The sequence below is a fragment of the Pithys albifrons genome, chromosome Z (genome assembly GCF_047495875.1).
Source record: "Pithys albifrons albifrons isolate INPA30051 chromosome Z, PitAlb_v1, whole genome shotgun sequence".
NCBI classification, from domain to species: Eukaryota; Metazoa; Chordata; class Aves; order Passeriformes; family Thamnophilidae; genus Pithys; species Pithys albifrons.
The window spans coordinates 761,916-788,122 of NC_092497.1; the positions used below are offsets into that span (position 1 = coordinate 761,916).

General features: G+C 55.3%; 2 protein-coding genes across 2 annotated transcripts in view; one reads left to right on the forward strand and one right to left on the reverse strand.

The window, feature by feature from the left end:
- TXNL1 (thioredoxin like 1) overlaps window positions 1–26,207 on the forward strand; it is a 39,562-nt gene that overhangs the window by 10,925 nt on the left and 2,430 nt on the right. The window contains exons 3-7 of the mRNA XM_071580894.1: window positions 1,613–1,786; window positions 3,271–3,393; window positions 9,491–9,560; window positions 12,482–12,654; window positions 16,460–16,564. Coding sequence (XP_071436995.1) covers window positions 1,613–1,786; window positions 3,271–3,393; window positions 9,491–9,560; window positions 12,482–12,654; window positions 16,460–16,564 — 645 coding nt within the window. The remainder of the gene's footprint in view (window positions 1–1,612; window positions 1,787–3,270; window positions 3,394–9,490; window positions 9,561–12,481; window positions 12,655–16,459; window positions 16,565–26,207) is intronic.
- Window positions 9,643–10,375, reverse strand: LOC139684703 (uncharacterized; the record flags this gene model as incomplete). The annotated part of the gene is made up of 3 exons (XM_071580895.1): window positions 9,643–9,805; window positions 9,898–10,071; window positions 10,107–10,375. Coding segments are annotated over 3 exons (606 nt in total), but the record flags the coding sequence as incomplete, so codon positions are not given.

Genomic DNA, 26,207 nt, shown 5'->3' on the forward strand with positions numbered 1-26,207 from the left:
CCCTGTGCAGTTTGGGGGGCACTGGGCAGTGACTGGGCAGTTTGGGGGGGCACCAGGCAGTGACTGTGGAACTGGGGGGCACCAGGCAGTGACTGTGGAACTGGGGGGCACTGGGCAGTGACTGGGCAGTGACTGGGCAGTTTGGGGGGGCACCGAGCAGTGACTGGGGAACTGGGGGGCACAGAGCAGTGACTGGGCACTTTGGGGGGCACTGGGCAGTGACTGGACAGTTTGGGGGGCACTGGGCAGTGACTGGGCAGTCTGGGGGGCACCAAGCAGTGACTGGCCATGTCTCCTCCCTGCCAGGGCACAGAGCAGTGACTGGGCAGTGACTGGGCAGTCTGGGGGGCACCAAGCAGTGACTGGCCATGTCTCCTCCCTGCCAGGGCACAGAGCAGTGACTGGGCAGTAACTGGGCAGTGACTGGGCAGTCTGGGGGGCACTGGGCAGTGACTGGGCAGTTTGGGGGGCACAGAGCAGTGACTGGGCAGTCTGGGGGGCACTGGGCAGTGACTGGACAGTCTGGGGGGGCACCGGGCAGTGACTGGCCATGTCTCCTCCCTGCCAGGGCACAGAGCAGTGACTGGGCAGTGACTGGACAGTGACTGGGCAGTCTGGGGGGCACAGAGCAGTCCCTGGGCAGTCTGGGGGGCACTGGGCAGTGACTGGACATGTCTCCTCCCTGCCAGGGCACAGAGCAGTGACTGGGCAGTGACTGGGCAGTCTGGGGGGGCACTGGGCAGTGACTGGGGAACTGGGGGGCACTGGGCAGTGACTGGGCAGTTTGGGGGCACCAAGCAGTGACTGGGCATGTCTCCTCCCTGCCAGGGCACAGAGCAGTGACTGGGCAGTTTGGGGGGCACTGGGCAGTGACTGGGCAGTCTGGGGGGCACCGGGCAGTGACTGGGGAACTGGGGGGCACAGAGCAGTGACTGGGCAGTGACTGGGCAGTTTGGGGGGGCACCGAGCAGTGACTGGGGAACTGGGGGGCACAGAGCAGTGACTGGGCACTTTGGGGGGCACCAAGCAGTGACTGGCCATGTCTCCTCCCTGCCAGGGCACAGAGCAGTGACTGGGCAGTGACTGGGCAGTCTGGGGGGCACCGGGCAGTGACTGGGCAGTCTGGGGGACACACAGCAGTGACTGGACAGTTTGGGGGACACTGGGCAGTGACTGGGCAGTCTGGGGGGCACCAATCAGTGACTGGCCATGTCTCCTCCCTGCCAGGGCACAGAGCAGTCCCTGGGCAGTGACTGGGGAACTGGGGTGGCACCGGGCAGTGACTGGGCAGTGACTGGGGAACTGGGGGGCACTGGGCAGTGACTGGGCAGTGACTGGGCAGTCTGGGGGACACCGGGCAGTGACTGGGCAGTGACTGGGCAGTTTGGGGGGGCACTGGGCAGTGACTGGGCAGTGACTGGGCAGTTTGGGGGGGCACTGGGCAGTGACTGGGCAGTGACTGGGCAGTTTGGGGGGCACTGGGCAGTGACTGGGGAACTGGGGGGCACTGGACAGTGACTGGGGAACTGGGGGGCACCGGGCAGTGACTGGGCAGTAACTGGGCAGTCTGGGGGGCACCAAGCAGTGACTGGCCATGTCTCCTCCCTGCCAGGGCACAGCTGCCACCAACAACATCTCGGCCACCCCCACGTTCCTGTTCTTCCGGAACAAGGTGCGCATCGATCAGTACCAGGGGGCGGACGCCGCGGGGCTGGAGGAGAAGATCAAGCAGCACCTGGAGAATGACCCTGGCAGCAGTGAGGACACAGACATCCCCAAAGGATATGTGTGTATCTCCCTGGGCTTTTTGGGTGGTGCTGAAAACTCTGGGGGGTTTGTGAGCCAAATCACAGCAGTTCAGGCAAAGGGAATCCCTTGGCTTGGTTTTCTTTTCAGAAAAAAATTGAATATTGGTGTGGGCACATTTAATAAGCATGAAAAATCTCCTTAAGGCAGTAAAATAGTTTCATTGGTATCCCAAACTTCCTGCTGCTGTTTTCTGCTCAGCCACCCCAGCCTGATTGCCCCAAAGGCTTTTTAAAGTGTGAAAATGGCTCATATTTTACTGGTTTTTTGGTGTTTCCCAAAGAGGGTGGGGCTGAAAGTGTTGAGGTTTCTTGTTCCCTGTCAGAGGGTGACAAGGATATAAAATCCATGAAATAAAGTCCATGAAGGAAAATCCATGAAATAAAATCCATGAAGGAAAATCCATGAAGGAAAATCCATGAAATAAAATCCATGAAATAAAATCCATGAAGAAAAATCCATGAAGGAAAATCCATGAAGGAAAATCCATAAAATAAAATCCACGAAGTAAAATCCATGAAATAAAATCCATGAAATAAAATCCATGAAATAAAATCCATGAAATAAAATCCATGAAGGAAAATCCATGAAGGAAAATCCATAAAATAAAATCCACGAAGTAAAATCCATGAAATAAAATCCATGAAATAAAATCCATAAAATAAAATCCGTAAAATAAAATCCATAAAATAAAATCCGTAAAGTAAAATCCACAAAATAAAATCCACAAAGTAAAATCCATAAAATAAAATCCATAAAATAAAATCCATAAAATAAAATCCACGAAGTAAAATCCACAAAATAAAATCCATAAAGGAAAATCCACAAAGGAAAATCCACGAAGGAAAATCCATGAAGTAAAATCCATGAAATAAAATCCATGAAATAAAATCCATGAAATAAAACCCATAAAGTAAAATCCATAAAATAAAATCATAAAATAAAATCCACAAAGTAAAATCCATGAAGGAAAATCCATAAAGGAAAATCCATGAAATAAAACCCATAAAATAAAACCCATAAAATAAAACCCATAAAATAAAATCCATAAAATAAAATCCATGAAGTAAAATCCATAAAATAAAATCCACAAAGTAAAATCCATAAAGGAAAATCCACAAAGGAAAATCCACGAAGGAAAATCCATGAAGTAAAATCCATAAAATAAAATCCATAAAGGAAAATCCACAAAGGAAAATCCACGAAGGAAAATCCATAAAATAAAATCCATAAAATAAAATCCACAAAATAAAATCCACAAAGTAAAATCCATAAAATAAAATCCACCAACTAAAACAGGTGGCACAGGAATAGTTGGCAAAGGTGACGTGAGTGGCACTCGGGAGTCGCCTCCTGCTGCCTGGGGCTTCATGTATTGATCATTAATGACAATCCCCCCTTTTAACTGGTGTGGAGCAGGGAGGGCTGGGAAGGTCACCCTGCCCTGGGGGCTGTTTTGGTCAGATGGACCTGATGCCCTTCATCAACAAGGCTGGGTGTGAGTGTCTCAACGAGAGCGACGAGCACGGCTTCGAGAACTGCCTGCGCAAGGACCACACCTACCTGGAGTCTGACTGCGACGAGCAGGTGGGACTGGGGGGGAGCTGGGGGGTCGTGGGGGGAACTGGGGGGAACTGGGGGCTCCTGGGGGGCTTCTGGGAGGTTCTGGGGGGCTCCTCCAGCATCCTGGGGGGAACTCAGGGGAACTCGGGGCTCCTGGGGGGGTCCTGGGGGGAACTGGAGGCTCCTGGGGGGAACTGGAGGCTCCTGAGGGGAACTGGGGGCTCCTGGGGGGCTTCTGAGGGGTTCTGGGGGGCTTCTCCAGCATCCTGGAGGGAACTCGGGGCTCCTGGAGGGAACTGGGGCTTCTCTGGGCTCCTGGGGGCTCCTGGGGGGCTTGAGAGGAGTTCTGGGGGCTCCTCTGGGCTCCTGGGGGGCTTCTCCAGCATCCTGGAGGGAACTCGGGGCTCCTGCGGGGAACTGGGGGGCTCTCGGGGACTCCTGGGGGGAACTGGAGGCTCCTGGGGGGAACTGGGGGCTCCTGGGGGGCTTCTGAGGGGTTCTGGGGGGCTCATCCAGCGTTCTGGGGGGAACTCGGGGCTCCTGGAGGGAACTGGGGCTTCTCTGGGCTCCTGGGGGCTCCTGGGGGGCTTGTGAGGAGTTCTGGGGGCTCCTCTGGGCTCCTGGGGGGCTTCTCCAGCATCCTGGAGGGAACTCGGGGCTCCTGCGGGGAACTGGGGGGCTCTCGGGGACTCCTGGGGGGAACTGGAGGCTCCTGGGGGGAACTGGGGGCTCCTGGGGGGCTTCTGAGGGGTTCTGGGGGGCTCCTCTGGGCTCCTGGGGGGCTTCTGGGAGGTTCTGGAGGGCTTCTCCAGCATCCTGGAGGGAACTCAGGGGAACTTGGGGCTCCTGGGGGGGTCCTGGGGGGAACTGGGGGCTCCTAAGGGGAACTGGGGGCTCCTGGGGGCTTCTGGGAGGTTCTGGAGGGCTTCTCCAGCATCCTGGGGGGAACTCAGGGGAACTCGGGGCTCCTGGGGGGCTTCTGAGGGGTTCTGGGGGCTCCTCTGGGCTCCTGGGGGGCTTCTCCAGCATCCTGGAGGGAACTCGGGGCTCCTGCGGGGTCCTGGGGGGAACTGGGGGCTCCTGAGGGGAACTGGGGGCTCCTGGGGGGCTTCTGGGAGGTTCTGGAGGGCTTCTCCAGTATCCTGGAGGGAACTCGGGGCTCCTGCGGGGAACTGGGGGGCTCTCGGGGCCTCCTGGGGGGAACTGGGGGCTCCTGGGGGGAACTGGGGGCTCCTGGGGGGCTTCTGAGGGGTTCTGGGGGGCTCCTCCAGCGTTCTGGGGGGAACTCGGGGCTCCTGGAGGGAACTGGGGCTTCTCTGGGCTCCTGGGGGCTCCTGGGGGGCTTGTGAGGAGTTCTGGGGGCTCCTCTGGGCTCCTGGGGGGCTTCTCCAGCATCCTGGAGGGAACTCGGGGCTCCTGCGGGGAACTGGGGGGCTCTCGGGGGCTCATGGAAGGTCCTGGGAGCTCCTGGGGGGTCCTGGAGGGCTCTTGAGGGATTCTAGGGGGAACTGGGGGCTCCTGAGCATCTTGGGGGCTCCTGGAGGGTCCTGGGGGCTCCTCGGGGGTCCTGGGGGGCTTCTGGGAGGTTCTGGGGGGCTTCTCCAGTATCCTGGAGGGAACTCGGGGCTCCTGCGGGGAACTGGGGGACTCTTGGGGGCTCCTGCGGGGAACTGGGAGCTCCTGAGGGGAACTGGGGGCTCCTGGGGGGCTTCTGAGGGGTTCTGGGGGGCTCCTCCAGCGTTCTGGGGGGAACTCGGGGCTCCTGGAGGGAACTGGGGCTTCTCTGGGCTCCTGGGGGCTCCTGGGGGGCTTGTGAGGAGTTCTGGGGGCTCCTCTGGGCTCCTGGGGGGCTTCTCCAGCATCCTGGGGGGAACTCAGGGGAACTTGGGGCTCCTGGGGGGGTCCTGGGGGGAACTGGGGGCTCCTGGGGGGCTTCTGGGAGGTTCTGGAGGGCTTCTCCAGCATCCTGGAGGGAACTTGGGGCTCCTGCGGGGTACTGGGGGGCTCTCGGGGGCTCGTGGAGGGTCCTGGGGACTCCTAGGGGGCTCCTCTGGGGTTCTGGAGGGAACTCGGGGCTTCTGCGGGGAACTGGGGGGCTCTTGGGGCTCCTGGGGGGAACTGGGGGCTCCTGAGGGGAACTCGGGCCTTCTGGGAGGTTCTGGGGGGCTTCTCCAGCATCCTGGAGGGAACTCGGGGCTCCTGCGGGGAACTGGGGGGCTCTTGGGGGCTCATGGAAGGTCCTGGGAGCTCCTGGGGGGTCCTGGAGGGCTCTTGAGGGATCCTAGGGGGAACTGGGGGCTCCTGGAGGGTTCTGGAGGGCTTCTGGGAGGTTCTGGAGGGCTTCTCCAGCATCCTGGGGGGAACTCAGGGGAACTTGGGGCTCCTGGGGGGGTCCTGGGGGGAACTGGGGGCTCCTGGGGGGCTTCTGAGGGGTTCTGGGGGGCTCCTTCAGCGTTCTGGGGGGAACTCGGGGCTCCTGGAGGGAACTGGGGCTTCTCTGGGCTCCTGGGGGGCTTGTGAGGAGTTCTGGGGGCTCCTCTGGGCTCCTGGGGGGCTTCTCCAGCATCCTGGAGGGAACTCGGGGCTCCTGCGGGGAACTGGGGGGCTCTCGGGGGCTCCTGAGTGGAACTCGGGGCTTCTGGGAGCTTCTGGGGGGCTTCTCCAGCATCCTGGAGGGAACTCGGGGCTCCTTCGGGGAACTGGGGGGCTCTCGGGGGCTCCTGAGTGGAACTCGGGGCTTCTGGGAGCTTCTGGGGGGCTTCTCCAGCATCCTGGAGGGAACTCGGGGCTCCTGCGGGGAACTGGGGGGCTCTCGGTGGCTCATTGAAGGTCCTGGGAGCTCCTGGGGGGTCCTGGAGGGCTCTTGAGGGATTCTAGGGGGAACTGGGGGCTCCTGAGCATCTTGGGGGCTCCTGGAGGGTCCTGGGGGCTCCTCGGGGGTCCTGGGGGGCTTCTGGGAGGTTCTGGGGGGCTTCTCCAGCATCCTGGAGGGAACTCGGGGCTCCTGCGGGGTACTGGGGGGCTCTCGGGGGCTCATAGAAGGTCCTGGGGGTCCTGGAGGGCTCTTGAGGGATCCTAGGGGGAACTGGGGGCTCCTGGAGGGTCCTGGAGGGCTTCTGGGAGGTTCTGGAGGGCTTCTCCAGCATCCTGGAGGGAACTCGGGGCTCCTGCGGGGTACTGGGGGGCTCTCGGGGGCTCGTGGAGGGTCCTGGGGACTCCTAGGGGGCTCCTCTGGGGTTCTGGAGGGAACTCGGGGCTTCTGCGGGGAACTGGGGGGCTCTCGGGGCTCCTGGGGGGAACTGGGGGCTCCTGAGGGGAACTCGGGGCTTCTGGGAGGTTCTGGGGGGCTTCTCCAGCATCCTGGAGGGAACTCGGGGCTCCTGCGGGGAACTGGGGGGCTCTCGGGGATTCCTGGGGGGAACTGGAGGCTCCTGGGGGGAACTGGGGGCTCCTGGGGGGCTTCTGAGGGGTTCTGGGGGGCTCCTCTGGGCTCCTGGGGGGCTTCTGGGAGGTTCTGGAGGGCTTCTCCAGCATCCTGGGGCCAACTCAGGGGAACTGGGGGCTCCTGGGGGGAACTGGGGGCTCCTGGGGGGCTTCTGAGGGGTTCTGGGGGGCTTCTCCAGCATCCTGGAGGGAACTCGGGGCTCCTGGAGGGAACTGGGGCTTCTCTGGGCTCCTGGGGGCTCCTGGGGGGCTTGTGAGGAGTTCTGGGGGCTCCTCTGGGCTCCTGGGGGGCTTCTCCAGCATCCTGGAGGGAACTCGGGGCTCCTGCGGGGAACTGGGGGGCTCTCGGGGACTCCTGGGGGGAACTGGAGGCTCCTGGGGGGAACTGGGGGCTCCTGGGGGGCTTCTGAGGGGTTCTGGGGGGCTCCTTCAGCGTTCTGGGGGGAACTCGGGGCTCCTGGAGGGAACTGGGGCTTCTCTGGGCTCCTGGGGGGCTTGTGAGGAGTTCTGGGGGCTCCTCTGGGCTCCTGGGGGGCTTCTCCAGCATCCTGGGGGGAACTCAGGGGAACTTGGGGCTCCTGGGGGGGTCCTGGGGGGAACTGGGGGCTCCTGGGGGGCTTCTGGGAGGTTCTGGAGGGCTTCTCCAGCATCCTGGAGGGAACTCGGGACTCCTGCAGGGAACTGGGGGGCTCTCGGGGGCTCATGGAAGGTCCTGGGGGGTCCTGGAGGACTCTTGAGGGATCCTAGGGGGAACTGGGGGCTCCTGGAGGGTCCTGGAGGGCTTCTGGGAGGTTCTGGGGGGCTTCTCCAGCGTCCTGGAGGGAACTCAGGACTCCTGGGGGCTCCTAGGGGAAACTGGGGGGCTCTTGGGGGGTCCTTGGGGGAGCTGGGGGATCATGGAGGGTCCTGGGGGGAACTGGGCGTCTCTTCTGGGCTTCTGGGGGCTCCTGAGGGGCTTCTGGAAGGTTCTGGAGGGCTTCTCCAGCATCCTGGAGGGAACTCGGGGCTTCTGCGGGGAACTGGGGGGCTCTTGGGGCTCCTGGGGGGAACTGGGGGCTCCTGAGTGGAACTCGGGGCTTCTGGGAGGTTCTGGGGGGCTTCTCCAGCATCCTGGAGGGAACTCGGGGCTCCTGCGGGGAACTGGGGGGCTCTCGGGGGCTCATGGAAGGTCCTGAGAGCTCCTGGGGGGTCCTGGAGGGCTCTTGAGGGATCCTAGGGGGAACTGGGGGCTCCTGGAGGGTCCTGGAGGGCTTCTGGGAGGTTCTGGGGGGCTTCTCCGGGGTTCTGGAGGGCTCCTGGGGGCTTCTGGAGGGCTCTTAGGGGGTCCTGGGGGGAACTGGAGGCTCCTGGGGGGCTCCTCTGGGGTTCTGGAGGGAACTGGAGGGTTCTGGGGGGAACTTGGGGCTCCTGGGGCTTCTGGGGGCTCCTGGGGGAAACTCGGGGCTTCTGGGGGGTCCTGGGAGTTCCTGGGGGACTTCTGGAAGGTCCTGAGGGGAACTTGGGGCTCCTGGGGTGTCCTGGGGGGAACTCAGGGCTTCTGGGGGCTCCTGGGGTGTCCTGGGGGACTCCTGGGGGCTCCTGGGGTGTCCTGGGGGCTCCTGGGGTGTCCTGGGGGGAACTCAGGGCTTCTGGGGGCTCCTGGGGTGTCCTGGGGGACTCCTGGGGGCTCCTGGGGTGTCCTGGGGGGCTTCTGGGGGCTCCTGGGGTGTCCTGGGGGGCTCCTGGGGGCTCCTGGGGTGTCCTGGGGGGGAACTCAGGGCTTCTGGGGGCTCCTGGGGTGTCCTGGGGGACTCCTGGGGGCTCCTGGGGTGTCCTGGGGGGAACTCAGGGCTTCTGAGGGCTCCTGGGGTGTCCTGGGGGGAACTCAGGGCTTCTGAGGGCTCCTGGGGTGTCCTGGGGGACTCCTGGGGGCTCCTGGGGTGTCCTGGGGGGAACTCAGGGCTTCTGGGGGCTCCTGGGGTGTCCTGGGGGGCTCCTGGGGGCTCCTGGGGTGTCCTGGGGGGAACTCAGGGCTTCTGGGGGCTCCTGGGGTGTCCTGGGGGACTCCTGGGGGCTCCTGGGGTGTCCTGGGGGCTCCTGGGGTGTCCTGGGGGGAACTCAGGGCTTCTGAGGGCTCCTGGGGTGTCCTGGGGGACTCCTGGGGGCTCCTGGGGTGTCCTGGGGGGAACTCAGGGCTTCTGGGGGCTCCTGGGGTGTCCTGGGGGACTCCTGGGGGCTCCTGGGGTGTCCTGGGGGGAACTCAGGGCTTCTGGGGGCTCCTGGGGTGTCCTGGGGGGCTCCTGGGGGCTCCTGGGGTGTCCTGGGGGGAACTCAGGGCTTCTGGGGGCTCCTGGGGTGTCCTGGGGGGCTCCTGGGGTGTCCTGGGGGGAACTCAGGGCTTCTGGGGGCTCCTGGGGTGTCCTGGGGGGCTCCTGGGGTGTCCTGGGGGGCTCCTGGGAGACAGGAGTGGTGGGCAGAGCGGGATACCAGCTCATTTCCACAACCCACACTGGAAAAATTCCCAGCACGGAAACATTTACTGATATTTAAATGACCAGAGTGTGTGGAAAGGGGGGAGACAACCCCATAATTTGATTTTGGAGCTCCCTTACCCCAGTTTCAGGGGCTGGGCTGGTTCTTAATGCAGGAACCCCTGTGCCATCCTGTTGTTGTTGTTGTTGTTTGTGTCCCTGCCCAGCTGCTGATCACCGTGGCCTTCAGTCAGCCTGTCAAGCTCTACTCCATGAAACTGCAGGGGCCGGACAATGGTGAGGGAGGGGCTGGGAATGGGGGGACTGGGAATGGAGGGGCTGGAGGGGCTGGGAATGGAGGGGCTGGGAATGGAGGGGCTGGGAATGGAGGGGCCGGGAATGGAGGGGCTGGGAATGGAGGGGCTGGGAATGGAGGGGCTGGGAATGGAGGGACTGGGAATGGAGGGGCTGGGACTGGAGGGGCTGGGGCTGGAGGGGCTGGGAATGGAGGGGCTGGAGGGGCTGGGAATGGAGGGGCTGGAATGGAGGAGCTGGAGGAGCTGGGAATGGAGGGGCTGGGAATGGAGGAGCTGGGAATGGAGGGGCTGGGGCTGGGAATGGAGGGAATGGAGGGGCTGGGAATGGAGGGGCTGGGGCTGGGGGGACTGGGAATGGAGGGGCTGGGAATGGAGGGGCTGGGAATGGAGGGGCTGGGGCTGGGGGGACTGGGAATGGAGGGAATGGAGGGGCTGGGAATGGAGGGGCTGCAGGGGCTGGGAATGGAGGGGCTGGGCTGGAGGGGCTGGGAATGGAGGGGCTGGGATTGTGGGGACTGGGAATGGAGGGGCTGGGGCTGGGGGGACTGGGAATGGAGGGGCTGGGAATGGAGGGGCTGGGAATGGAGGGGCTGGGGCTGGGGGGACTGGGAATGGAGGGGCTGCAGGGGCTGGGAATGGAGGGGCTGGGGCTGGGGGGACTGGGAAGGGAGGGGTTGGGAATGGAGGGGCTGGGAATGGAGGGGCTGGAGGGGCTGGGAATGGAGGGGCTGGGGCTGGGGGGACTGGGAAGGGAGGGGCTGGGGCTGGGGGGACTGGGAATGGAGGGGTTGGGAATGGAGGGGCTGGGAATGGAGGGGCTGCAGGGGCTGGGAATGGAGGGGCTGGGCTGGGGGGACTGGGAATGGAGGGGCTGGGGCTGGAGGGGCTGGGAATGGAGGGGCTGGAGGGGCTGGGAATGGAGGGGCTGGGGGGACTGGGAATGGAGGGGCTGGGAATGGAGGGGCTGGGGCTGGGGGGACTGGGAATGGAGGGGCTGGGGCTGGGGGGACTGGGAATGGAGGGGCTGGGGCTGGGGGGACTGGGAATGGAGGGAATGGGAATGGAGGGGCTGGGCTGGGGGGACTGGGAATGGAGGGGCTGGGAATGGAGGGAATGGAGGGGCTGGGAATGGAGGGGCTGGGAATGGAGGGGCTGGAGGGGCTGGGAATGGAGGGGCTGGGAATGGAGGGGCCGGGAATGGAGGGGCCGGGAATGGAGGGGCCGGGAATGGAGGGGCCGGGAATGGAGGGGCCGGGAATGGAGGGGCCGGGAATGGAGGGGCCGGGAATGGAGGGGCTGGGAATGGAGAGGCTTGGAGGGGCTGGGAATGGAGGGGCTGGAGCTGGAGGGGCCGGGAATGGAGGGGCTGGGAATGGAGGGGCTGGGGCTGGAGGGGCTGGGAATGGAGGGGCTGGGAATGGAGGGGCTGGGAATGGAGGGGTTGGGAATGGAGGGGCTGGGAATGGAGGGGCTGCAGGGGCTGGGAATGGAGGGGCTGGGAATGGAGGGGCTGGGAATGGAGGGGCTGGGGCTGGAGGGGCTGGGAATGGAGGGGCTGGAGGGGCTGGGAATGGAGGGGCCGGGAATGGAGGGGCTGGGAATGGAGGGGCTGGAGGGGCTGGGAATGGAGGGGCTGGAAATGGGTCTGGAGGGACTGGGAATGGAGGGGCTGGGAATGGAGGGGCTGGGAATGGAGGGACTGGGAATGGAGGGGCTGGGAATGGGGAGGCAAAGACAATGAGCTGTTGCAGTTTGATACACTGATACAAGTATTTATTTGGGACAGAAATCCAAGTGTTTATTGTAGTTTGGGACAGAAATAAAAGTATTTATTATAGGTTGACACACAGATTATGGTTTAATACACAGATATGGCTATTATGGTTTGATATACAGTTATACCTTTATTATCATTTGGTACAGAAATCCAGTTATTTATTACAGTTTGGTGCAGAAATACAAGGAATTTTTACAGTTGGGTACAGGAATCCAAGTTTATATTGTAGTTTGGTAGAGAAATACCAAGTATTTTTTGCAGTTTGGTACAAATACAGAAATCCAAGTATTTATTGTAGTCTGGTGCAGAAATACAAATATTTATTATAGTTTGATACCCAGATATAATTATTATAGTTTGATACACAGTTATATCTTTATTATCATTTCATACAGAAACCCAAGTATTTATTATAGTTTGGTACAGAAATACAAGTAATTATTATAGTTTGGGACAGAAATACAAATGTTTATTATAGTTTGGGACAGAAATACAAATATTTATTGCAGTTTGGTACAGAAATACAAATATTTATTACAGTTTGGTACAGAAATACAAATGTTTATTATAGTTTGGTACAGAAATACAAATATTTATTACAGTTTGGTACAGAAATACAAATGTTTATTATAGTTTGGTACAGAAATCCGAGTGTTTATTGTAGTTTGGTGGAGATGCAGAAATACAAGTATTTGTTATAGTTTGGTACAAAAATCCAAGTGTTTATTACAGTGTGGGACAGAAATCCAAGTGTTTATTGTAGTTTGGTACAGAAATCCAGGGGTTTATTACAGTTTGGTACAGAAATCCAAGTGTTTATTGTAGTTTGGTGCAGAAATCCAGGGGTTTATTCCAGTTTGGTACAGAAATCCAAGTGTTTATTGTAGTTTGGTACAGAAATCCAGGGGTTTATTGTAGTTTGGGACAGAAATCCAGGAGTTTATTCCAGCTTGATATGCTGCAAAGAGACACTTGGATTAAAGGTGAGGATTAAGGTGCCCTGGGCTGGTGAGCACAGTGGGGTTGGATCAAGGGTTGAACTTGCTGATCTCGGAGGGCTTTTCCACCCCAATTCTTTCTCAGATCCCCTGATATGGAGCCCCCATCCCTCTGTTCTGACTCAGGGCAGGGCCCCAAGCACGTGAAGATCTTCACGAACCTGCCGCGCTCGATGGACTTCGAGGAGGCGGAACGGAGCGAGCCCACCCAGGCCCTGGAGCTGCGTCCCGACGACATCCGCGACGACGGCGCCGTCCAGCTGCGCTACGTCAAGTTCCAGAACGTCAACAGTGTCACTGTGAGTGCCCCGGGGGTCCAGAGTGTCACTGTGAGTGCCCTCAGGGTCCAGAGTGTCACTGAGAGTGCCCTGGGGGTCCAGAGTGTCCACAGTGTCACTGTGAGTGCCCTGCCGGGGGTCCAGAGTGTCCAGAGTGTCACTGTGAGTGCCCCGGGGGTCCAGAGTGTCACTGTGAGTGCCCTCAGGGTCCAGAGTGTCGCTGAGAGTCCCCTCAGGGTCCAGAGTGTCACTGTGAGTGCCCCCCGGGGTCTGGAGTGTCACTGAGAGTCCCCTCAGGGGTCCAGAGTGTCACTGTGAGTGCCCTGGGGGTCCAGAGTGTCCACAGTGTCACTGTGAGTGCCCTCCCGGGGGTCCAGAGTGTCACTGTGAGTGCCCCGGGGGTCCAGAGTGTCACAGAGAGTCCCCTCAGGGTCCAGAGTATCACTGTGAGTGCCCTCGGGGTCCAGAGTGTCCCTGTGAGTGCCCTCAGGGTCCAGAGTGTCACTGTGAGTGCCCTCAGGGTCCAGAGTGTCACTGTGAGTGCCCTCAGGGGTCCAGAGTGTCACTGAGAGTCCCCTCAGGGTCCAGAGTGTCACTGTGAGTCTCCTCACGGTCCAGAGTGTCCCTGTGAGTGCCCTCAGGGTCCAGAGTGTCACTGAGAGTCCCCTCAGGGTCCAGAGTGTCACTGTGAGTGCCCTGGGGGTCCAGAGTGTCACTGTGAGTCCCCTCAGGGGTCCAGAGTGTCACTGTGAGTGCCCCCGGGGTCCAGAGTGTCCACAGTGTCCCTGTGAGTCCCCTCAGGGGTCCAGAGTGTCACTGAGAGTGCCCTCAGGGTCCAGAGTGTCACTGTGAGTGTCCTCAGGGTCCAGAGTGTCACTGTGAGTGCCCTCAGGGTCCAGAGTGTCCCTGTGAGTGCCCTCAGGGTCCAGAGTGTCCCTGTGAGTGCCCCCGGGGTCCAGAGTGTCACTGTGAGTGCCCTCGGGGTCCAGAGTGTCACTGTGAGTGCCCTGGGGGTCCAGAGTGTCCACAGTGTCACTGTGAGTGCCCTCCTGGGGGTCCAGAGTGTCCAGAGTGTCACTGAGAGTGCCCTCAGGGTCCAGAGTGTCACTGTGAGTGTCCTCAGGGTCCAGAGTGTCACTGTGAGTGCCCTCAGGGTCCAGAGTGTCCACAGTGTCACTGTGAGTGCCCTCAGGGTCCAGAGTGTCACTGAGAGTCCCCTCAGGGGTCCAGAGTGTCACTGTGAGTGCCCTGGGGGTCCAGAGTGTCCACAGTGTCACTGTGAGTGCCCTCCCGGGGGTCCAGAGTGTCCAGAGTGTCACTGAGAGTCCCCTCAGGGTCCAGAGTGTCACTGTGAGTGTCCTCAGGGTCCAGAGTGTCACTGTGAGTGTCCTCAGGGTCCAGAGTGTCACTGTGAGTGTCCTCAGGGTCCAGAGTGTCACTGTGAGTACCCTCAGGGTCCAGAGTGTCACTGAGAGTGCCCTCAGGGTCCAGACTGTCACTGTGAGTGCCCTGGGGGTCCAGAGTGTCACAGAGAGTCCCCTCAGGGGTCCAGAGTGTCACTGTGAGTGCCCTCGGGGTCCAGAGTGTCACTGTGAGTGCCCTGGGGGTCCAGAGTGTCACTGAGAGTGTCCTCAGGGTCCACAGTGTCACTGTGAGTGCCCTCGGGGTCCAGAGTGTCACTGTGAGTGACATCAGGGTCCAGAGTGTCACTGAGAGTGCCCTCGGGGTCCAGAGTGTCCCTGTGAGTGCCCTCAGGGTCCAGAGTGTCACTGTGAGTGACATCAGGGTCCAGAGTGTCACTGAGAGTGCCCTCGGGGTCCAGAGTGTCACTGTGAGTGCCCTCAGGGTCCAGAGTGTCACCAGAGTGTCACTGTGAGTGCCCTCCCGGGGGTCCAGAGTGTCCAGAGTGTCACTGTGAGTGCCCTCGGGGTCCAGAGTGTCACTGTGAGTGCCCTCAGGGTCCAGAGTGTCCCTGTGAGTGCCCTCGGGGTCCAGAGTGTCCCTGTGAGTGCCCTCAGGGTCCAGAGTGTCCCTGTGAGTGCCCTCGGGGTCCAGAATGTCACTGTGAGTGCCCTCAGGGTCCAGAGTGTCACTGTGAGTGCCCTCAGGGTCCAGAATGTCCCTGTGAGTGCCCTCAGGGTCCAGAGTGTCACTGAGAGTGCCCTCGGGGTCCAGAGTGTCACTGTGAGTGCCCTCGGGGTCCAGAGTGTCACTGAGAGTCCCCTCAGGGTCCAGAGTGTCACTGAGAGTGGCCTTTGAGTCTCATTACTGGGGTTGGATTAGGAGGTGGTGGATTCTCCATCCCTGGAGGTGTTTGAGGTGACACTGGATGTGGCACTGAGTTCCCACAGTGGGGTTGGACCAAGGGTTGGATTTGATGATCTCAGAGGTCTCTTCCAACCCAGTTCATTCCATATTTCATGATCTGTGAAACCTCCAGGGATGGAGAATCCACCACCACTTGATCCCATGGCACTCAGTGCCACATCCAGTCCCAGTGGGGTTGGATCAAGTGGATTCTCCACCCCTGGACGTGTTTGAGTTGGGACTGGAAGTGGCACTGAGTGCCCTGGGATCAACTGGTGGTGGATTCTCCATCCCTGGAGGTGTTTGAGGTGTCACTGGAAGTGGCACTGAGTGCCCTGGGATCAAGAGGTGGTGGATTCTCCACCCCTGGAGGTATTTAAGGTGACACTGAATGTGGCACTGAGCGCCCACAGTGGGGTTGGACCAAGGGTTGGATTTGATGCTCTCAGAGGTCTCTTCCAATCCAGTTCATCCCATGACTCCATGAGCTTTAAAACCTCCAGGGATGGAGAATCCACCACCAGTTGATCCCAGGGCACTCAGTGCCACATCCAGTCCCAGTGGGGTTGGATCAAGTGGATTCTCCACCCCTGGAGGTGTTTAAGGTGACAGTGAATGTGGCACTGAGTGCCCACAATGGGGTTGGATCAAGTGGTGGGGGATTCTCCACCCGTGGAGGTTTCACAGATCATGAATTATGGAATGAACTGGGTTGGAAGAGACCTCTGAGAGCATCAAATCCAACCCTGGATCCAACCCCACTGTGGGCACTCAGTGCCACATTCAGTGTCACCTTAAACACCTCCAGGGGTGGAGAATCCACCACCAGTTGATCCCAGGGCATTCAGTGCCACTTCCAGTGTCACCTTCAACACCTCCAGGGGTGGAGAATCCACCACCAGTTGATCCTATGGCACTGAGTGCCACATCCAGTCCCGGTGGGGTTGGATCAAGTGGATTCTCCACCCCTGGACGTGTTTGAGTTGGGACTGGAAGTGGCACTGAGTGCCCTGGGATCAACTGGTGGTGGATTCTCCATCCCTGGAGGTGTTTAAGGTGACACTGGATGTGGCACTGAATGCCCTGGGATCAACTGGTGGTGGATTCTCCACCCCTGGAGGTGTTTAAGGTGACACTGGATGTGGCACTGAATGCCCTGGGATCAACTGGTGGTGGATTCTCCACCCCTGGAGGTGTTTAAGGTGACACTGGATGTGGCACTGAGTGCCCACAGTGGGGTTGGACCAAGGGTTGGATTTGATGCTCTCAGAGGTCTCTTCCAACCCAGTTCATCCCATGATTTTCTGCTTCTCAGGGGGGAAGTGGCAGCTGGGAAATCCCAGCTGGGTGTGGTTTCCAACCCCAACTCTCTGTATGATAATTTAAATTAGGGACAGGAACTCCAGGAAGTGTCAGAGCTGTCCATAATTGGGAGAAAAGTGTTCCTGGTTAATTTTTCTCTATCAACTGCTGGCTGGGCTCTTTAACTCCCCCTTTTCTACCTTTCTTCCCTGTGCAGTTGTTTGTCCAGTCCAACCATGGGGATGAAGAGACCACCAGAATCACATATTTCACATTTATTGGCACTCCAGTGCAGGCCACCAACATGAACGACTTCAAACGAGTGAGTTTCCCCTCCCACACCCATTTCTGACAAACTTTGGGGCCTGGGAACTTTGTTCCAAAAACATCTGACAACAACCTCTGGAGGAAAACTTAAAAGGGTTGGCAAGTTCTCCACACCAAAACCAACGTGGGTTTTTTTTATTATATATTGATTTTGGGACTCCCCTTTTTTTTAAAACTTCCGACGGGAAAAAAAATCTTCTTTTCAAAGAAACTGCTTTAAAAATGAGTCTCCTTTGGCTGCAACCTCCTGATTTCTGCTGCAAATAACCTGGAATTTCTGAAGGTCAAACCACTCATTTGGAACAGCCAAATTTCAGCTTAACCTCAGACTGTTGGTGGATAAATTTAATGGGTTTTGCTGCCTCTTCAAAGTCATTAAAAGTTGTTCTAATTGGGCTCAAATTAACCCGGTGCAGGTTCTGGACCTTCCTCGTCCTCCCCAAACTGTTGATTTGGGGGATTCCATTTTATTGTTCCTGTGGCTCTTAAAGTTTGGAGGAAGGGAAATGTTTGTGGGAAAGGAACCCCTGGAATTGTGCTGGGAATGTTGGGATGGGAATGCAGGAGCAGGGCTGGATTGTGGGCACAGAACCTCTGGAATTGTGCTGGGAATGTTGGGATGGGAATGCAGGAGCAGGGCTGGATTGTGGGCACAGAACCTCTGGAATTGTGCTGGGAATGTTGGGATGGAAGGTCAGGAATGGAGGAGCAGGGCTGGATTGTGGGCACAGAACCCCTGGAATTGTGCTGGGATGGGAATGGAGGGTCAGGAATGGAGGGTCAGGGCTGGATTGTGGGCACAGAACTCCTGGAATTGTGCTGGGAATGTTGGGGTGGGAATGCAGGAGCAGGGCTGGATTGTGGGCACAGAACTCCTGGAATTGTGCTGGGAATGTTGGGATGGGAATGCAAGAGCAGGGCTGGATTGTGGGCACAGAACTCCTGGAATTGTGCTGGGAATGGTGGGGTGGGAATGCAGGAGCAGGGCTGGATTGTGGGCACAGAACCCCTGGAATTGTGCTGGGAATGTTGGGATGGGAATGCAAGAGCAGGGCTGGATTGTGGGCACAGAACCTCTGGAATTGTGCTGGGAATGTTGGGATGGAAGGTCAGGAATGCAGGAGCAGGGCTGGATTGTGGGCACAGAACTCCTGGAATTGTGCTGGGAATGTTGGGATGGGAATGCAGGAGCAGGGCTGGATTGTGGATACAGAACCCTTGGAATTGTGCTGGGAATGTTGGGATGGGAATGCAGGAGCAGGGCTGGATTGTGGATACAGAACCCTTGGAATTGTGCTGGGAATGTTGGGATAGAGGGTAAGGAATGGAGGAGCAGGGCTGGATTGTGGGCACAGAACTCCTGGAATTGTGCTGGGAATGTTGGGATAGAGGGTCAGGAATGGAGGAGCAGGGCTGGATTGTGGATACAGAACCCTTGGAATTGTGCTGGGAATGTTGGGATAGAGGGTCAGGAATGCAGGAGCAGGGCTGGATTGTGGGCACAGAACTCCTGGAATTGTGCTGGGAATGTTGGGATGGGAATGCAAGAGCAGGGCTGGATTGTGGATACAGAACCCCTGGAATTGTGCTGGGAATGTTGGGATGGGAATGCAGGAGCAGGGCTGGATTGTGGGCACAGAACCCCTGGAATTGTGCTGGGAATGTTGGGATGGAAGGTCAGGAATGCAGGAGCAGGGCTGGATTGTGGGCACAGAACTCCTGGAATTGTGCTGGGAATGTTGGGATGGAAGGTCAGGAATGCAGGAGCAGGGCTGGATTGTGGGCACAGAACTCCTGGAATTGTGCTGGGAATGTTGGGATGGGAATGGAGGGTCAGAAATGCAGGAGCAGGGCTGGATTGTGGGCACAGAACCTCTGGAATTGTGCTGGGAATGTTGGGATGGAAGGTCAGGAATGCAGGAGCAGGGCTGGATTGTGGATACAGAACCCTTGGAATTGTGCTGGGATGGGAATGGAGGGTCAGGAATGCAGGAGCAGGGCTGGATTGTGGGCACAGAACCTCTGGAATTGTGCTGGGAATGTTGGGATGGGAATGCAGGAGCAGGGCTGGATTGTGGGCAAAGAACCCCTGGAATTGTGCTGGGAATGTTGGGATGGGAATGGAGGGTCAGGAATGGAGGAGCAGGGCTGGATTGTGGACACAGAACTCCTGGAATTGTGCTGGGAATGTTGGGATGGGAATGGAGGGTCAGGAATGCAGGAGCAGGGCTGGATTGTGGGCACAGAACCTCTGGAATTGTGCTGGGAATGTTGGGATAGAGGGTAAGGAATGGAGGAGCAGGGCTGGATTATGGGCACAGAACTCCTGGAATTGTGCTGGGAATGTTGGGATGGGAATGGAGGGTCAGGAATGGAGGAGCAGGGCTGGATTGTGGGCACAGAACCTCTGGAATTGTGCTGGGAATGTTGGGATGGGAATGGAGGGTCAGAAATGCAGGAGCAGGGCTGGATTGTGGGCACAGAACCTCTGGAATTGTGCTGGGAATGTTGGGATGGGAATGGAGAGTCAGGAATGCAGGAGCAGGGCTGGATTGTGGGCACAGAACCTCTGGAATTGTGCTGGGAATGTTGGGATGGAAGGTCAGGAATGCAGGAGCAGGGCTGGATTGTGGATACAGAACCCTTGGAATTGTGCTGGGAATGTTGGGATGGAAGGTCAGGAATGCAGGAGCAGGGCTGGATTGTGGATACAGAACCCTTGGAATTGTGCTGGGAATGTTGGGATGGGCAGGAATGACCTGGCTGATCCTCAGTCCTTGGACAACATCCCTATTTCCCTTCCTGGATGTGCAGTTGGAGCAGCAGGGAAGTCTTTAGAGTGCTGGAAAAGGGAAAAAAGGCCATGGAGAGTAGTGGGAAGAGCCACAGATAAATATTGAGAGGTTGGGGGATATTTTTCCCCCTCTGGAATGAATTCCTTCCTTTCAGACCTGCTTGTTTTAACTCCACCTTTTCACACCTTTTTGCTGCTGCTCCGGGTCTTGTAACTCTCCTTTTGTTTGTTTGCCAGCTTAACTCCCCATTCCCAAAGAACTAAAAAGGCTGAAGGAATTCCAGAGTAATGATGGGATTGGTGTGGCCTGGCCCTTCCCTTGCCTTCCCTTGCCTTCCCTTGCCTTCCCTTGCCTTCCCTTGCCTTCCCTTGCCTTCCCTTGCCTTCCCTTGCCTTCCCTTGCCTTCCCTTGCCTTCCCTTGCCTTCCCTTGCCTTCCCTTGCCTTCCCTTGCCTTCCCTTGCCTTCCCTTCCCTTCCCTTCCCTTCCCTTCCCTTCCCTTCCCTTCCCTTCCCTTCCCTTCCCTTCCCTTCCCTTCCCTTCCCTTCCCTTCCCTTCCCTTCCCTTCCCTTCCCTTCCCTTCCCTTCCCTTCCCTTCCCTTCCCTTCCCTTCCCTTCCCTTCCCTTCCCTTCCCTTCCCTTCCCTTCCCTTCCCTTCCCTTCCCTTCCCTTCCCAAACCTTCCCAAACCTTCCCAAACCTTCCCAAACCTTCCCAAACCTTCCCAAACCTTCCCTTCCCAAACCTTCCCTTCCCAAACCTTCCCTTCCCAAACCTTCCCAAACCTTCCCAAACCTTCCCAAACCTTCCCAAACCTTCCCTTCCCAAACCTTCCCTTCCCAAACCTTCCCTTCCCAAACCTTCCCTTCCCAAACCTTCTCTTCCCAAACCTTCCCTTCCCAAACCTTCCCTTCCCAAACCTTCCCTTCCCAAACCTTCCCTTCCCAAACCTTCCCAAACCTTCCCAAACCTTCCCTTCCCAAACCTTCCCAAACCTTCCCAAACCTTCCCAAACCTTCCCAAACCTTCCCTTCCCAAACCTTCCCAAACCTTCCCAAACCTTCCCTTCCCAAACCTTCCCAAACCTTCCCAAACCTTCCCAAACCTTCTCTTCCCAAACCTTCCCAAACCTTCCCAACCCTTCCCAAACCTTCCCTTCCCTTCCCTTCCCTTCCAACCCCTTCCCTTCCCTTCCCTTCCCTTCCCTTCCCTTCCCTTCCCTTCCCTTCCCTTCCCTTCCCTTCCCTTCCCTTCCCTTCCCTTCCCTTCCCTTCCCTTCCCTTCCCTTCCCTTCCCTTCCCTTCCCTTCCCTTCCCTTCCCTTCCCTTCCCTTCCCTTCCCAAACCTTCTCTTCCCAAACCTTCCCTTCCCTTCCCTTCCCTTCCCTTCCCTTCCCTTCCCAAACCTTCCCAAACCTTCCCAAACCTTCCCAAACCTTCCCTTCCCAAACCTTCCCAAACCTTCCCAAACCTTCCCTTCCCTTCCCAAACCTTCCCTTCCCAAACCAAACCTTCCCTTCCCAAACCAAACCTTCCCAAACCAAACCTTCCCAAACCAAACCTTCCCAAACCAAACCTTCCCAAACCTTCCCTTCCCTTCCCAAACCTTCCCAAACCTTCCCAAACCTTCCCTTCCCAAACCTTCCCAAACCTTCCCAAACCTTCCCTTCCCAAACCTTCCCTTCCCAAACCTTCCCAAACCTTCCCAAACCTTCCCAAACCTTCCCAAACCTTCCCAAACCTTCCCAAACCTTCCCAAACCTTCCCAAACCTTCCCAAACCTTCCCTTCCCAAACCTTCCCAAACCTTCCCAAACCTTCCCAAACCTTCCCAAACCTTCCCTTCCCAAACCTTCCCAAACCTTCCCTTCCCAAACCTTCCCAAACCTTCCCAAACCTTCCCAAACCTTCCCTTCCCAAACCTTCCCAAACCTTCCCAAACCTTCCCAAACCTTCCCAAACCTTCCCAAACCTTCCCAAACCTTCCCTTCCCAAACCTTCCCAAACCTTCCCAAACCTTCCCAAACCTTCCCAAACCTTCCCTTCCCAAACCTTCCCAAACCTTCCCAAACCTTCCCAAACCTTCCCAAACCTTCCCAAACCTTCTCTTCCCAAACCTTCCCAAACCTTCCCAAACCTTCCCAAACCTTCCCTTCCCAAACCTTCCCAAACCTTCCCAAACCTTCCCAAACCTTCCCAAACCTTCTCTTCCCTTCCCAAACCTTCCCTTCCCAGACCTTCCCTTCCCTTCCCTTCCCTTCCCTTCCCTTCCCTTCCCTTCCCTTCCCTTCCCTTCCCTTCCCTTCCCTTCCCTTCCCTTCCCTTCCCTTCCCTTCCCTTCCCTTCCCTTCCCTTCCCTTCCCTTCCCTTCCCTTCCCTTCCCTTCCCTTCCCTTCCCTTCCCTTCCCTTCCCTTCCCTTCCCTTCCCTTCCCTTCCCTTCCCTTCCCTTCCCTTCCCTTCCCTTCCCTTCCCTTCCCTTCCCTTCCCTTCCCTTCCCTTCCCTTCCCTTCCCTTCCCTTCCCTTCCCTTCCCTTCCCTTCCCTTCCCTTCCCTTCCCTTCCCTTCCCTTCCCTTCCCACAATCCCAGCCCTGCTTTTCCCTTCCCCAAATCATTCCTCAACCCCTTCACTTGCCCAAATTCTGCCCCTTTGGAGCCTGAACTTGCCACTCTGGGCTCACCCCAGGGAGTCCTTTCCCAGCCCAGCCTGGGCTGAGGGTTTTTGTGGAGCTGCTGGGAATGCTGTACCAGGAATGGAATGGAAAGGAAGGAAAGAAGGGACCTCCCTGAGGGTTTAATCGACCAATTTGCTGTGGGAGGGAGGGGTGGGATGGGCAGAGATGCCAAAATATCCATGTCCATGTGCTGGATTTCCAGATAATCCACATGGGCCACTTGTCCCTCTCTGCCTCCGACCGGTACAGAACAGTTTGTTGGTGTTCCATCCTTCCTAACCCCTAATCCTTAATCTTTTAACTCTGCTTTTCCTTCCTTTTCCTGATTTCTTTGCCTGATCTGTGTGTGAAGAGTTTGGGAGCACCAATTCTGCTCCGTGACAAGTTTAACTGGATTCTTTTTTTTTTAACTGAATTAACTGGATTTTTCCCTGATTTTATTCTTCCCTCACATTGTCAGCTTGGAATTTTTCCCTGATGTTTCCCTGATTTTTCCCTGACTTTTACCTGATTTTTACCTGATTTTTACCTGATTTTCCCCTGATTTTCCCCTGATTTTCCCCTGATTTTCCCCTGATTTTTCCCTGATTTTTCCCTGATTTTTCCCTGATTTTTCCCTGATTTTTCCCTGATTTTTCCCTGATTTTTCCCTGATTTTTCCCTGATTTTCCCCTGATTTTTCCCTGATTTTTCCCTGATTTTATTCTTCCCTCACATTGTCAGGTTGGAATTTTTCCCTGATTTTTCCCTGATTTTATTCTTCCCTCACATTGTCAGGTTGGAATTTTTCCCTGATTTTTCCCTGATTTTATTCTTCCCTCACATTGTCAGGTTGGAATTTTTCCCTGATTTTTCCCTGATTTTATTCTTCCCTCACATTGTCAGGTTGGAATTTTTCCCTGATTTTTCCCTGATTTTATTCTTCCCTCACATTGTCAGGTTGGAATTTTTCCCTGATTTTTCCCTGATTTTATTCTTCCCTCACATTGTCAGGTTGGAATTTTTCCCTGATTTTTCCCTGATTTTGTTCTTCCCTCACATTGTCAGGTTGGAATTTTTCCCTGATTTTTCCCTGATTTTGTTCTTCCCTCACATTGTCAGGTTGGAATTTTTGCCTGATTTTTGCCTGATTTTTGCCTGATTTTTGCCTGATTTTTGCCTGATTTTTGCCTGATTTTTCCCTGATTTTTCCCTGATTTTTCCCTGATTTTATTCTTCCCTCACATTGTCAGCTTGGAATTTTTACCTGATTTTTCCCTGATTTTATTCTTCCCTCACATTGTTACCTGATTTTTCCCTGATTTTATTCTTCCCTCACATTGTCTATCTATCACTCTATCTATCACTCTATCAATCACTCTATCAATCACTCTATCACTCTATCACTCTATCACTCTATCACTCTATCACTCTATCACTCTATCACTCTATCACTCTATCACTCTATCACTCAATCACTCTATCAATCACTCTATCACTCTATCACTCATCACTCATCACTCTATCACTCTATCACTCTATCAATCACTCTATCAATCACTCTATCACTCTATCACTCTATCACTCTATCACTCATCACTCATCACTCATCACTCTATCACTCTATCACTCTATCACTCTATCACTCATCACTCTATCACTCTATCACTCTATCGCTCTATCACTCTATCACTCTATCGCTCAATCACTCTATCACTCTATCACTCTATCACTCTATCACTCTATCACTCTATCACTCTATCACTCACTCTATCACTCTATCACTCTATCACTCTATCACTCACTCTATCACTCTATCACTCTATCACTCTATCACTCACTCTATCACTCTATCACTCTACCACTATCTATCACTCAATCACTCTATCACTCTATCACTCTATCACTATCACTCTATCTATCACTCAATCACTCTATCACTCTATCACTCTATCACTCTATCACTCTATCACTCTATCTATCACTCTATCACTCTATCACTCTATCACTCTATCACTCTATCAATCAATCACTCAATCACTCAATCACTCAATCACTCAATCACTCTATCACTCTATCACTCTATCACTCTATCACTCTATCACTCTATCAATCACTCAATCACTCTATCACTCTATCACTCTATCACTCTATCACTCTATCGCTCTATCACTCTATCACTCTATCACTCTATCACTCTATCAATCACTCTATCACTCTATCACTCTATCACTCTATCACTCTATCACTCTATCGCTCTATCGCTCTATCACTCTATCACTCTATCACTCTATCGCTCAATCACTCTATCACTCTATCGCTCTATCACTCTATCGCTCTATCACTCTATCGCTCTATCACTCTATCGCTCTATCACTCTATCACTCAATCACTCTATCACTCATCACTCTATCACTCTATCACTCACTCTATCACTCTATCACTCTACCACTATCTATCACTCTATCACTCTATCACTCTATCACTCTATCACTCTATCACTCTATCACTCTATCACTCTATCAATCACTCAATCACTCAATCACTCAATCACTCTATCACTCTATCACTCATCACTCTATCACTCTATCACTCTATCGCTCTATCACTCTATCACTCTATCACTCATCACTCTATCACTCTATCACTCTATCACTCACTCTATCACTCTATCACTCTATCACTCTATCACTCACTCTATCACTCTATCACTCTACCACTATCTATCACTCTATCACTCTGTCACTCTATCGCTCTATCGCTCTATCACTCTATCGCTATCACTCTATCTATCACTCAATCACTCTATCACTCTATCACTCTATCACTCTATCTATCACTCTATCACTCTATCACTCTATCACTCTATCACTCTATCACTCTATCACTCTATCAATCACTCAATCACTCAATCACTCTATCACTCTATCGCTCTATCGCTCTATCGCTCTATCACTCTATCACTCTATCACTCTATCACTCTATCAATCACTCAATCACTCAATCACTCTATCACTCTATCGCTCTATCGCTCTATCGCTCTATCACTCTATCACTCTATCACTCTATCACTCTATCAATCACTCTATCACTCTATCACTCTATCACTCTATCACTCTATCACTCTATCGCTCTATCGCTCTATCACTCTATCACTCTATCACTCTATCGCTCAATCACTCTATCACTCTATCGCTCTATCACTCTATCGCTCTATCACTCTATCGCTCTATCACTCTATCGCTCTATCGCTCTATCGCTCTATCGCTCTATCACTCTATCACTCTATCACTCTATCTATCACTCTATCACTCTATCAATCACTCTATCACTCTATCACTCTATCACTCTATCACTCTATCGCTCTATCACTCTATCGCTCAATCACTCTATCACTCTATCACTCTATCACTCTATCGCTCTATCACTCTATCGCTCTATCGCTCTATCGCTCTATCGCTCTATCACTCTATCACTCTATCACTCTATCTATCACTCTATCACTCTATCACTCTATCACTCTATCACTCTATCGCTCTATCACTCTATCGCTCTATCGCTCTATCGCTCTATCGCTCTATCACTCTATCACTCTATCACTCTATCACTCTATCACTCTATCTATCAATCACTCTATCTATCACTCTATCTATCTATCTAGCTATCTATCTCTATCACTCTATCACTCTATCACTCTATCTATTGATCTATCACTCTATCTATCACTCTATCTACCCTCTATTATCTACCTCTCTATATTTTTCTATTATCTATCATCTAACTGTGTAGCCATCTATTATTGCATCTATCATCCATCTTTCTACCAATCCACCTGTCATCCCTCCATCCCTCCATCCATCTATCCATCCATGTATCTATTAGCTATCTATTATCTATCTCTGTATCTGTGTATCAGTCTGTCTATCAGTCTGTCTATGTATCTATCACTCTATCCATCACTATCACTGTGTCACTCTATCCATCTATTAGCTATCTCTCTATCCCTCTCTCTCTCTCTCTCTCTCTCTCTCTATCCCTCTCTCTCTCTCTCTATCCCTCTCTCTCTCTCTCTGTCCCTCCTCCCCATCTATCTCTAATCTCCCTATTCCCTGTCTATCCCTCTATCTACGACTCCCTGGGCAGGGGCACAGGAGGGGCAGGCACTGAGCTCTGCCCTGTGGGACCAGGGACAGCA